At 43.5% G+C, this 13,907-nt stretch overlaps 1 protein-coding gene across 4 annotated transcripts in view; it reads left to right on the top strand.

Annotated features, from left to right (window-relative positions):
- MYLK (myosin light chain kinase) overlaps nt 1-13,907 on the top strand; it is a 326,396-nt gene that overhangs the window by 8,359 nt on the left and 304,130 nt on the right. The window contains exons 1-3 of one of the 4 annotated variants that reach the window (XM_039495241.1): nt 1,055-1,185; nt 1,702-1,855; nt 10,802-10,854. Coding sequence is in view for 2 of the 4 variants with exons in the window: in XM_039495244.1 (XP_039351178.1) it covers nt 1,074-1,185 (112 nt within the window). In the remaining 2 variants the exon portion in view is untranslated. Of the gene's footprint in view, nt 1-718; nt 860-1,043; nt 1,186-1,701; nt 1,856-10,801; nt 10,855-13,907 lie in introns of those variants that run through there. The other 3 variants (XM_039495239.1, XM_039495240.1, XM_039495244.1) reach the window with 3 other exon arrangements.

A 13,907-nucleotide genomic window follows, 5' to 3' on the forward strand; every position in this document is an offset into this window, starting at 1 on the left:
TATCCCAAAGCTGACACTTCTGTGCCCCTGTCCACTATAGACATGTTTGCAGGATCAGACCCTTAAGTCATTAAAATTGCCAATAAGAAGCAATGAGCATTCTTGCATTTATATAAGGGATAAACTTAATATGTTTTAATGTCTTATTTGGTAATATGCAAGTAATATTAGACAGAGGCCCTGATTGCAGTGGACTGTGAGCCCATGACACCCATATCCAAAATCTATACATCTAGGTTTAAAACAAGGATTGCATTTACTTTTCTGAACAGGATTTATATTGTCCCTGCATTAATATCAGTTTAAAACTTAATGTAACTGATTTTGAACTGTAAATGGTTTATTAAAACCAAAACACCCACTGTCTGATCTTAAACCCTACACAAAAATTCTTCTCCAATTCTGTTGTTTATGAGAGAGAAGTTTGAAAATAGCCTTTCATTTTTCCCCCACTGCTTTGTACCTTGTGTTGTCACACGTGTGCAAAGTGGGTGTAACTGTCACAGGTGTGAGGGAGGGAGCTTGATTTGATAGTGTTTTTACACCCACCAGGTGCAAGACAGCGGGAATCGGACCTTTCCCATAAATCAATCAACTTCTCTCTGTAGATGTGTCCTCCTTTGATCTCTGTGTGCTATCTGCTCTTGGGAGTAAGATTCCTTGCCCTGGGATCTCTCCAATCAGACTCCTTTCTGTGTACTGCTTGCGTGCTCCTTTGATCTCTGGGATAGCGCGGCAGGCTGCCTGCCGCGGGGATCTCTGAGCTGCGGAGGAGGTGTGAGCTCTGGGTACCGAGCGGTCTCAGGTCAGGCAGCTGCATTCGTCTCCACGGCACACGCACAGCTCTCACCCCTCCCTTGTAGGTCACCAACGTTTGTTGTCAAAAGTGCAGCAGCCCATATGCAGCAGGCTGTCTCTGAAACTTTTTCCCAGCGCGCGCACAAAACCCGCCTTCCCCAGCCCAAACCCATGCACACGTTGCCTAATAAGGCTGCTGCTAACGCTAAGGCATTAATTGACCCCACGTTTCTTGCTGTTGTGAGGGGCCGGGAAGCTTCAAACCCCCCACTTGGATGGTGCCGTTGAGGAACTCTGCAGGAGGAGGAAGGGAGCTGGCTGAAGTTCCCTCCGGGTCTCTCTCCCTCTCCCCCAGGAGGCTTCCCGGAGCAGCCGCGGCGGATCGCAGTGAGTAACTCCCTCTTCGCTCATTCATTCCCCGGCTCTCGCCGCGGCTCCTTTCTGAGCCACCCGCTCCTATTGCTGCCTGGGGAAAGACCTTGTAAATTGTCCGGCGCGGGCTGCGAGCCAGGGAGCAGGTTGTGTCTGAGCCGCCTTCCGCCGGGGGCAATGCGCCTCTCTGCCTGCAGACTCGGCCTGATTGGAAATTACTTCTGCGAACAGGGTCCGCTTCAGCGGCAGGGTCGGTGCACGCGAAGGAGCCCAGCTCCCTGGCGAACTCGCCGTGCTTTCAGCCGCTAGCAAGCCGAGCCTGGGATCCGTCCCGAGCTCGCTGGGAGCTCCTGGGAAAGCTCGCGCATGTGAATGCGTGGTTTGATTTCCCTGCCCATGCAAACCAGTTTGCCCAGGGCTTTATAAAGGGGCTGCGGGAGCGGGCTCGGAACCAGCCTGTGTGAAATGCACTGGCTGGGTGTAGAGCGGAGAGGAGGACGGGAGGGAATGAAAACTTTTTCCTTCTCCCAGCCCTAGCTCTGTGTGAGGGGCCGTTTGGAAACCAGTCGCGAGGTGACAGTGAGGGGGAGAGGCCACAGGAAGCGACATTGCAGAGCCTGAAGCTGTTTTGCATCGCTTGGGATTTTGTAGACAAGAGACTTTGCAACTAATCTCCTGAGCGAAGGTCAGAGCTCCTCCTTGGCTAACGCACACTGCAATGCCCTTTATTTTTATATTCTCATCCTTCATACAAAGTAGCACATACTCCTCCTAGAGCCACGGTCGGATTTTGTGAATAGCTTCTTTCATACTAACGGTATTTCCAAAAGCTGCCCAGAGCTGATTTCTCTCTCAATCCGCTATTGTGTCGTTTAAGTGGTGCACTCACGCGAGGGAATAAAGAGCTGTGTTCAGCTGAGGTTTGAGATGCTGAGGAGAGGAAGAAAGGTGTTCCGGATGGCAGGAGCTGCAGGGAAGAAGGCTCTTGTGCCAAGTTTGGGGGAGGGAGGAAGACAAATGCAGGCAAATCCTCATCTGGTGTAAAACCCCTTAGCTCCATTGAAATAAAAAATGCATTGAAGTCAATGGAGCAAGGGTGATTTACCCCCGCTGGGATCTGTCATGGGGATGTACCCTAGTACTAAGTGGCAGTGTTAGAAAAATACAGTTCATGCTCCAGCAGGCCCTGATGCCAAAACACTGATGCACAAGAACTGGACACTTGAGTAGTCCTACTGAAGTCAACAGGAACATCTTGCATAAGTAGAGAAACATGTACTTAAGGAAGATCAGAGTCTTGGTTTCCCACAAAATTATTAAGACCTCTCCAGCAATGGTGTGATCTCTGAAGTCCTTTCTCCTGCAAAACTCTTATAGGAGTTGTGCATCATTTGCTCAGGATAGATCTCAGAAACTAACACATGGCTCTTTATTGGTCCTGGCCCTGTATTTTTTGGGGAAGTTTTTTTTGTTTTGTTTTCTTATCAAGAGCTTTAGGGCTTCCCATGAAGTTCTGCATGAACAGGGATTGCAGGACTGAGCCCCTGTTACCAGGAATTCATTATTTTGAAAAACAGGTAGTACAGCATATCCTCTTATCAATGATTAATTTAAAAAACCATAAATGTCTTCTGTTTGCTAGCGGCAAAGACTTGTCTAGAGCAGATTTGAGTGGGTTAGGTTGTAATTACCACTGCAACTACTTTCACTCAAACACCTTTTGGGTCTTTAAAATATAAAGAAGTGTGTGCATTCAGATACATAGAAATGTTTCTTCCAATGTATACTTATGTATTTTGAATCTTTAAGAAGATTTTTTATTGTAATATTATGGACTGTTGATATAGTTTTGATAGTGTTGCTCAAAGCCCTGAGTGCCTCAACCAAGGGTTAAATTCTATTGACCTCCTTCAGATATAATGCATAAATAGTGGTGGGAGGGAGTGGGATACTTAAAATTATTAGCTTGCTAGGAGGAGGGGGAAATTACTTCTCAGCACTCTAACTTCATGCCATAGAGTAGCACACTTGGGAATTCTTTTCCACTTAATCCTCCCACCTCCTGTCTGCGCACATCTGGCCATTAGCTTGGCATCACTTCCTGGATGGAATGGCATGAAATTGATTAGCAGAGTCTGGAAATCCTTGATGCAAAGATGGGTACTTTCTCCTTCTACACTATCTGTTCCTTGTCTGTAAAGTGCAAATCAGGTCCCTAGATCAAGTATTCTGGCTGGGTGCAGGGAGATGCATAGGGAGAAATACTCCTTCCAAGGCTGAAGAGTGGTGGCAGAGTTGCTCCAGAGCCTCGAACATGCCCTCCACAGGGGAAATGGCTGGAGGATAAATGCTATATTAGGTTCCTCTTTACCCTGTCCCTAAATTATTCCAAGCAAGGAGCCCCTGCTGAGTTAGATTCTTTCTGCAGTGGCTCCCCAAAATTTGCCCTTTGCCTCTTGGTGATGGAACCATGCTGGTCCCTCCATTGGGACCCCTCTGGCCTGAAGCCGGGGAGGTCCATCAAAGCTGTGGGACCAGCAGACCCTCCGCAGGCACGCCTGCGGGAGGTCCACCGAAGCTGCGGGACCAGTGGATCTCCCGCAGGCAAGCCACCGAAGGCACCCTGCCTGCCGCCCCTGTGGCGCCGGCAGAGCGCCCCCCACAGCTTGCTGCCCCAAACACGCGCTTGGCGTGCTGGGGCCTGGAGCCGCCCCTGTTACTGTATTTGCTAAACATACTTTGGTTTGCAGGTTTGAGATCTTTTCCCCTCCCACAGCTCGGAAACTTACAAATAACTGGTGGAGTCTAGGAGTGTCATGTGAATTGGGAGAATATTTGTCTCTTAAGCTATAGTATATTTACTAGTAATTCTCTATCACCTGACATTTTTTCAGTAATATTCAGTTTGATCCACCCCAATATTATGCTTACTGTTTCCTCCTTATCTCTATACAAGGAGAACTTTTAGAGCATTACTTATCTGCATTTAAGTTTTATTGTAGAATACTCAGTATAACCTTTCCATAAAGAACTCCTGCCTCAGTGGAGTATGAACATTCATCCCCATAGCTCAGCCCTCTAACACTTGAGCTATAGGAGTAACACCATTAGCTAGGACCAGTAGTAGGCCATTTGCTACAAGGGGATGTGATACACGCTGGGCTAGTGTGGCTTACTGTAATAGTGCTCACTGCTTTCAGTGCAACTAGAACATCACAGCTAGGATATTATGTAAATGTGAGAGGCTCACTGTGGTTAATATCCTCACTCTAATCTTTATTGGTCTTGTAGGGAAATCTCAAAGGGTCTGCTGCCAAGGAAGTTTGGAACTTGGTACTCTACTGTTACAAGCATTTGATCTGTCTCCCCCTACGTGTACTTGCCCCACTATATGATGCAAGAGAAAATGCAGGGGATGGTCTAGTAAGATTCCTCTGACTAGCCTGTGTAATGCTGAAGGTGAAAATATTCCTTAATAACACATGATTGTGTACCATTTGCTCAGGATAGATTTCAGAAATTAATGCATGACTCTTTATTGGTTCTAGCCCTGTTTTGGGAGGAGGTTGGTTTGTTTGTGGTGGTGGTTGTGGTGTTTTGTTTTTCTTACCAAGAGCTATAGGGCTTCCTTTGGACCGAGATTCTACTCTTAAGGCAACCGAGAGCCCTAACTAAGACATGCAGGCTACATGTGCAGTGCTAGAGAGATTATACATCAACAGTTACAAATTACTTTCCGAACCCTCCTAAAACTAATTGCAGATGCAAATGGGGTTGAGGATTTGGGGAGAGTTCCAACGCCCTCAAGCTGGGAGCGATGGGATCAACAAGCAGCTGGAGCTATGATGATGCAGGCCATACAATAAATATATATAGATGGGTATATGCAGAGTTTTGGGGCCAGCTCATTAGAGAGATTGGGGCCAACATTTGTATTCTGAGCCCCTCTCCGCTCCACAAGTTAGTGGTTGTTCAGACTCAGGGATTTGGTTTGAGCCTTAGTGTGTCTCACAGTAGAGAAGAGAGGCAAGGTGAGTGAGGTAATCTCTTTTATTGGACCAACTTCTGTTGGTGAGAGAGATGAGCTTTTGAGCTTACAGAGTGGATCTGAAGAAGAGCTCTGTGTAAGCTCGAAAGGTCGTCTCTCTCACCAACAAAAGTTAGTCCAATAAAAGATATTACCTCACTCACCTTGCCTTGTTAGTATCTTGGGACTGACATGTCTCATAGCAGAGACAAGACAGGAGCAATCTGTAGTGAATCTATAGGCCAAAGCCACTGGATTTAGGCTATGCCTACACTTAAGCTCTGCACCACTGTAGTGCTTCAGGGTAGCCACTTACTACAGCGGCAGGAGAGTTCTCCCATCACTGTAGTTAATCCACTTCTGAGAGGTGGTAATTAGGTTGACAGAAGAATTCTTCCATCAACCTACAGCTGTCTACACTAGGGGTTAGGTGGGCTTAACTACATTGCTTAAGGGTGTGAAATGTTCAAATTGTTGAGCAACATAGCTTGGTTGACTTAATTTTTTTAGTGTAGACTGGCCTCACGTCCTTTTGATACCCTAGCTCCCAGACAAATTAAACACAACCTGTAGTGTGCAGCCTGCGGTCATGCTATGGGGACTTCTTAAATCCTGGCCTGGACTCTGCAGTCATGGATGGGACTGTTGGCTACAGTAGAGAGCCTGTCTATAATAATTATCTGCACATAAATGCTTCCACAAATAGAATAAAATACTAACTGAACCCATATCAAAGATGAGAATAAAGATGTTACTTGGCTGATTAGTGAGTTGATGAACATTAATTTCTGACTGCAAACTTGAAAGGCTGATTGATAACTTTGTTCATAAAACAGGCCATAAGATACGAATTGAGACATTTGTCTTTTAATGAGCTAAATCCAGCAGTTCTGATGCAGGCAAAACTGCCATTTAAACTAGTGGAAATTTTGCCTAATAAAGTTTTGTGTTCATAATTATTTATCAACTGTTTCTGCCTCTGGAGATTTTCAGGGACTGCTGTTTCTCTCTCACACAGTGATGGAGTTGCATTGATGTAAAGTGAGGGTAGAATCAAGCCCCTAATAAACAATTGAGGGCCTGATTCACAGAGATTAGAAGTCCAATGAGGGAGACAGCTGCAACCCTGAAAATTAAACCCTGAAATTCTGGAATAAATTTAGCTTGCACTTCTGTAGAGGGGGAGATTCTGTGAGAAACTTTCTCTCAGTGATTTATTAGCTGAGGCTTTTCAGGTTTACTGGAATTTAAGATGTGAGCCTAATCTACCTTTTGTTCATCTGGCTCGCAGGATTTAAGGTTTTAAGAGGGTCTACAGAAGCTTCTCCCTCAGACTGCTTATTTAATTAAAGCGTCTTTGTGCATTATTTACATCTGAAACCCCCACGTATCAGAGAATCTTCCATCTGTCAGAACAATGGTTTAGGAATAAACATCTTGAAAGGTGTTTGGTCAATGCTTCATTGTGAATAGAATCAAGGAAATGAAATGGAAATTTGGGCCATAATTCTGAAACTTGAATGCCTACAGATCGGCACCTGTATCTGTATTTAGGTACGTATGTAGCAGTTGCTTGAGTTTCTGAGATGCTGAAGTGACTTAAATGGGAATTAGGGACTCTCTGCACCTGTGCCTAAATGTGGATTAAGGTGCATGTGCTTAGACATCCAAACTGGGGGAACTTTGGCCTTAAAGCCAGCTGTCACTGGCTTCCATGGGAATTCTTCAGAATAAGCACACAAAGTATCAGACTCCTCATATGGTGGTATTGGTTATGCTTTAATAGTTCACGAAATACAGTCTGGAGGCTGCAATCTTCTTCCCCCCCCTTCCAGAGTAGATTTGATTTAAATCACTAGTCAGTAAGACTCCATTTAATCATGGATTTCTACATAAAAGTGAATTCTTGTTGGTTATTACCTTAATACTTCACAACCCAGAGATGTAGGTTTCATTTTTAGACGGTACATACTATACATTTTTAAAGTGATTTATTTTGAAAACTTTTCAGATTCGTTTTACAGCTATATCAGAAAATGAATGATTGTTTGGTTATTTCATTTACCAAAGGTAATTGAAGCAGATATTTATGAAGTCACTGGGAGGTGAACTATCTCCAATTCAACAGGTTAATCATTAATATGTAGCGGATTTTCTAGCCATGCTGTATTAGGAGGAGAACATCACCAGACAGTCATTTAAATTGTTTTATTTAACTAAAAGAACAATGTTATGTATTCTGGATTTTTTTCTTCAACAGCAAATATATAATATAACAAAACAAGCATATGAATTTTTGAATTTAGTTAAACATTTAATTTTTTTAAAATCAGGTATGTTTTTGTTAAAACTGTTAACTAAAATAGTTAAATGAAATATTTAAAAAACCAAAAACAAATTAAATCGACTGTCAGCCAGGTCAACACGAGAAACTTAAAATATTGGCTTCTGCAGCTAACTCAGTCATCTTCACTTTCATTTTCCTGTTTGTTCATAATCTGGAAAAGAACAACAAGTTTTCCTGCCTTTTCAGGTCCCAAATGATTTCTCAATTTGGAATGAATTAGTCCAAAGGAAGAAAATATTCTTTCTACATCAGCAGAAGACGCTATTGCTGTTAAAAGTGAGATTATCACTTCAACAGTCTCTGAATCCAAGCGCTTAAGTGACTTCCAGCAGTTCACTGGTGTGACTTCCTTTAAAACATCATCAGCAAACATATATTTCTTGAATGGTTCACCCTTAGTTCTGAAGTTTATTATACTTGGCGTTATGGAGGGATGGTTGCTGGATAATAAATAAAGATGGGCCCATACCAGGTTTTCGTGGGATGAAGGGAGCCCATCATAATGGGGGACAGTTTGAGAAGAATGAGCAGGAGAGTGTCTTTTTTGGTATCGCCTGTCTTGATGTTGGGCCAAATTCAGAAGTCTTCACTTAATTTTGCCTCAGTCCTATTACCTGCTTAGGTAAAACTCTCATTGGAGTCACTGGGAGATTTGCCTGAGTAGTGCCTTAGGCAAAGCTGAAGGTAGGTTTCAGGATTTGGCTACTCTAGGGGTTCTCAAACTTTTGTATTGGTGACCCCTTTCACAAAGCAAGCCTCTGAGTGTGACCCCCCCCCATATAAATTAAAAATGTTTTTTATATTTCACACTATTATAAATGCTGGAAGTGAAGCGGGGTTTGGGGGTGGAGGCTGACACTCATGACCCCCCCCAGTAATAACCTTGTGACCCCCTGAGGGGTCGTGACCTCCAGTTTGAGAACCCCTGCTCTAGAATGAATTAAGCACATCACACAGAAACTGACCCAGCTGATATTATTATTGAGGAAGTCTATGTACAATGGTCCTTGATCACCTCTAAATTCAGTCAATTACATCATTGTTATTGCTCATTGTCATAATGATCAGTGAAATATGATGAATATCTTGTTGTACCTAGCTGGATTTAAAGGAGTCCAAAGGCCCTATTTAGAGTAATACTGTTACCAAGCTCTTATATTATATAGTGCAATGGTTCTCAATCAGGGGTATGTGTACCTCTGGGGGTACGCAGAGGTCATCTAGATATTTCCCAGTTTTACAACAGGCTACACAAAAAAACACTAGCAAAGTCAGTCCAAACTAAAATTTCATACAGACAATGACTTATTTATACTGCTCTATATACTATACACTGAAATGTAAGTACAATATTTATATTCCAGTTGGTTTATTTTATAATTGTATGGTAAAAATGGGAACATAAGCAATTTTTCAGTGATAGTGTGCTGTGACACTTGTATTTTTATGTCTGCTTTTGTAAGCAAGTAGTTTTTAAAAGTGAAACTTGGGGGTACACAAGACAAATCAGACTCTTGAAAGGGATACAATAGCCTGGAACGGTTGAGAGCCACTGATATTGTGTTTTTCTTCTTAAAGCACTTTACAAAGGAGGATTAGTGTCACACATTCCCATTTTATAGATGTGGAAACTAAGGCATACAGAAGTAAAATGGCTTATCCAAGATCACACAGCAGATTAGTAACTGCAGAGCTGGAAAATCTCCAGACCCGTACCCTATCTGTTGGACCATAATGTTTTCCAGTATACACAGGCTGCTTAATTCAGCTAATCATCTAGAGCATCTAGAACACAAAGAATTGGAAAGTAGAAAAGGCTGGGAATGTTGAATGTTCAACATAAAAAGAGAGAGCGCAAAGAGTGCAATATTCAGGCTTTACTCCCCTTTCTCTCTCATCAATCACTTCCTGAAAATAGAATTCTCAAGGTTCCTATACTTAATCATGCTATAATCAGGGCCGGTGCAAGAATATTTCATGCCCTAGGAAAAACTTCCACCTTGCACCCCCACCCCCTCTTCAGCCTAGGGATCCAGGGCCATCCCTAGCTATTTTGGTGCCCTACACAGCCCCCCCCCCCCCCGCCTCCATGGGGGGAAAGGCGGGTTGTCCCCAGGTCTCCGGGGGTGGGGGCGGGGGAGTGACACAAGACCTCCGTGGGGGATGGGGGGAGGGGCGCTGGCTACTTCCTGCGGGAAGTGGAGTGACCCGGCCCCAGCCTGCTCTGCTCCCCTGGCTCCCAGGCTTGGGGGGGAACCACCCCCCAGCACTTGCTGGTGGCGTGGCTGGGAGCCAGGAGAGCAGACCGGGCTGGGGCCGGGTCACTCCACTTACCATGCGGTGAGTGCAGAGTCGGGCCTGGCTGCAGTCTTCAGGGGAGTGGGGGTGGGGCTGGGGTGGAGCAGGGGCGGGAAAAGCTCCCTGCCCCAGCTCACCTCCGCTCTGCCTTCTCCCCTGAGTACGCCAGTGCCGCTCCACTTCTCTCGCCTCCCAGGCTTGCGGCGTCAATCAACTGTTTGGCGCAGCAAGCCTGGGAGGGGAGGAGAATTAGAGCAGGGGCCGTGTGCTCAGGGGAGAAGGTGGAGTGGAAGTGAGCTGAGGCGGGGAGCGGTTTCCCTGCACACTCTTTTCCCCCCAACCCCGGTTACTTGCTGCGGGCAGGCCTCCCCGTGCCTCCCTGCCCCAGCTCACCTCCACTCCACCGCCTCCCCTGAGCAGGCTTTTTGGCACCCCCAACCACTTGGCGCCCTAGGCGGCCGCCTAGTTCGCTTAGTGGTTGCTACAATACCCCTAATGGGAAGCTATTTAGCATAACAATGGAGGTGTCGTCACTGATGATGTTGGCGGAAACAGAATTAATATAGCATATGTATTTTTTTTCTCATAAAGCTAGTAAACTGTAAAGGAGATATCCGTTCTTGTCCATTATCTGTTATTCTGTGACAAACAAAACTAATTATGTGGCTTTTCAATGCTTTTTGCTTGTTGGTTAGTTTTATTACATGGGAAACACTAATGTGTATAAAGTTTGGGGAGATACAGATTTAATAGCTGATGCATTAGATCTTTGTCAAACACTTCTTATTGTTTTTTGCTCCATCTATGATACAGAGAAGGTTTTACAACAAACCAAGATGCAAAAAATAACAAACATCCCTCCAGGGCTCCAAATTTAAGTTACGAAGCTAAACGCAAGCTCAGGACAAAGATTTCATCGTCTTAAAGAGGAACTTTTATATGCTATCTTTTCCTGCCAGGTTCTGTTTTATCCCACAAGACCGGAAATACAGCTTTGCTGGTTTTTGATGAGGTATGTAACTTCCTGTTCTCTAAGAGAGTTTCGGCTATGTTTGACCAGAATGAAGTGGTTCAAGATGATTGAGTGGACTGAAAATTTATGTTTTCCTATAATGTTAGGATTTCTGGATGTCTTTGTTGATGTCTGTAGTTTATTCATTTAAAAAAAAGAAGAATTGAAGCTCTTCCACCAATATGGAACCATTCAGTGGTTTTTTCCTCTCTCCAAATAACTATAATTTAGTTTGGCCTAAGCTATTGTATTTCCTTTCATTGCGACCCCTCCCCCTCCACGTTGGCCTTCCATAAACTTGCCCATTTTCTTAGTCTATAATAAAATGAGATAAACAAAAATTGAATGCAGAGGCTGCATGTGAAAAAAACCCAACCCATGTTTTTGAAAATGTGTGGTTATGCACAGTTATCATTAGACTCTCTCTGAGACAGTGGCCAGAGTGGGAAATTACCCTGTCTGTAGAAGAACATTAATCTGCATACTCCTGTGGTAAATCATGTGGGAAACTTTACACTGGTTGTCAGGGGGTCTCTCTGGAACCTTGAAGGATTTTGTCAAAAGCTCGGTTGGCATCATGAAAAGCTGATGCCTAACAGAGAAATAGATTGACCTGTAGCATTTGGTATTGCAGTCTGGCTCACCTACCAGTACTGCAATCTAGGTCACCAATATCTTTCAGTGTTTCTTTGATTTTTTTTTTTTTTTTAGTCTATCTTTTTAGTAATAATCTGGATCGCTGCTGCGTAGGAGAATTGCTTGTTTTGCTAATATAATGAGTGGACTGTCCTTCCCACAGTAAAGCAGGTAAAGATCAAAGGAGTATTTGATTGCCATGCAGTAAAAGTGCATGATGCTGTCATTGATTAGTATTACAATACTAATGTGGGAGCCATTGTTTTTAACCATATGAATCAATTTTTGTGTAATGCTATTCAGGGAAACTCATAATGTTGCACATATTCCTCTCTCTCTCTCTCTCACATATACACACAGAGTATATAATACATATTTTGTATTTATGTGGCACATTCCATTGCAGGATCTCTTAAGACTTTTTACAAATGAATTAATTTGTGCTATAACACTCTGAGAAGCAGGTGGGCCTCATTATTCCAATTTTATGGAAGTGCAAACAGAGCCAGAAAGTGGTTTCCCTATGCTTACACAAGAAGTCTCTGGACATAGCTACAAATAGAACCCTGGTGTTCCTGATAAACATTCCTGTGCAGTAACCACAAGACCATCCTTCCTCCATAAAGAAATGTGCTTATATCAAATGGGAAACCAGTGTTAAGCAGAAGCCATATAGAAGTATTTGTCCTAGACAGACACACAGGGAAGATGAACTTGTGTTGGGTGAAGACATTCAACGTGAATTGTGGTCCAAGTGATCTGCTAAATGAAATAAGTTTAAACAGATGATGATGTTGCTTAGCCAGTTCCAGTTAGTGTTAGCCAACAACCGTGCACTAACAGAGTAACCTGTCCAATAGTGTAAAATGAGTAGTTGCTACTAGTTTTTTATTAGCCTTGCATTTTGTAAACTTCTCTGGAAACTTTCCTTGGCTGGCATTGCTCTACTCCCTGATCACTTTCTGTTCCTAGTCTTGTTCTCCAGACTCTTTTGATGTCTTAGAACTGATATTAGCAGGGTTCAGATCAGTGTTCGTAAACTTTCTCTAATGCTTTTGGCAGCTTTTCATGTTCATGAACTCTTCATGATTCTGCAGCTCGGCATCTTAAACAAGCTGTTGAGGGGAATGGGAAGACTTACTCTGCTAGTAATAAGCATCCCTTTTGTGGTGCTAGAAAAACCATATTTATCACATCGGAATACCAGAAAATAAAGGTATTGTGCATAACCGTTTCACCTTGTCTGTTGAGTGGCAAACTCTTTCGCCCTGGGATTATCGGGTAATCTGTGTGTGTACAGTGCCCAGAACAATGGGGCACCATTTTCAATTGGTCCTTAAGCACTATGGTAATAAACATAATTAATAATAGTATCTCAGTGAGGCTGGTGATATTGCCTGTCTGAGTCAATCCTAGCCTGTAAATAAGGAATTGCTGATGGAGAAACTGAGGCAGAGAGAGAAAGTGATTGAATGTAAAGGTGAGTCAGTGACAGAACTTGGAACCGGGGAATCCTTTTTCCAAGGTCTACTGCTTGCTAACCATTAGACAGCACTCCCTCAGGAGGAGCAATCGACCTAAAGTGGGAACGAGAATTAGGGATACAGAAATCTGGATGTAATATAATAGAAAACACCAGGCTACACAGTGAGAAATACTTGCTATATTTTTATTATAGGGCAGGACTAATACTTGATCATTGTTCAATATCTTTCGGTGCAGGATTGGGTAGAAATATCCTGTTTGCCTAAGAATAAAAACAATATTGAATAAAAAGTATTCCTGGGGCATGAGGGCAGCCCAGCACACAAAGAGTCCCTGTAGTTTTATCAAACAGCAAATTTCTGGTGAGTTTAGTTGCCATGGAAAATATTGTGTAAATTATACCTCCCCCATCTTCCCCCCTCCCCCCCGGACCACCCTACATTAGCTCACGCTATAAAGATCTGTGCTGTATTGCTGAATGTCTAGGTTTCAAACCCTGCTGTCAATCCACTTGGACTATGGGGTTGTCACGGTTGGACACATTCTCTCTGTGTAGTTAGACCTTCACAGATTCCTTCAGTTTGACCTTTTGGGGGACAGACTTCTGAGAGTCACTGGAATACTTTACTGCCTGAACAGCTTAGTAATAAAGTGGAGCTGTACACTGAAAAAATGAAAGTGAAATTGTCCAGACTGGTTTCATCATCCAAGCTGATTGAAATACATTAATTGTGAGAGACTAGATCTTTAAAATAAACTTTCAGTTCTAGTTTGTTAGAGAGAACTTGGGAGCAGGGGCTGGAAATCATCCCCTCCTGCATTAGAAACTCGTGAGGGGGAAACAACATAGAATTTCTTAACTCTTTTTTTTTTCTTCATCAGAGTGGGGTTTAACCCATCTGCAGGAGCATGGGGGCCTCACACCCACTGCT

The sequence above is a fragment of the Mauremys reevesii genome, linkage group 11 (assembly GCF_016161935.1).
Source record: "Mauremys reevesii isolate NIE-2019 linkage group 11, ASM1616193v1, whole genome shotgun sequence".
Lineage (NCBI taxonomy): Eukaryota > Metazoa > Chordata > Testudines > Geoemydidae > Mauremys > Mauremys reevesii.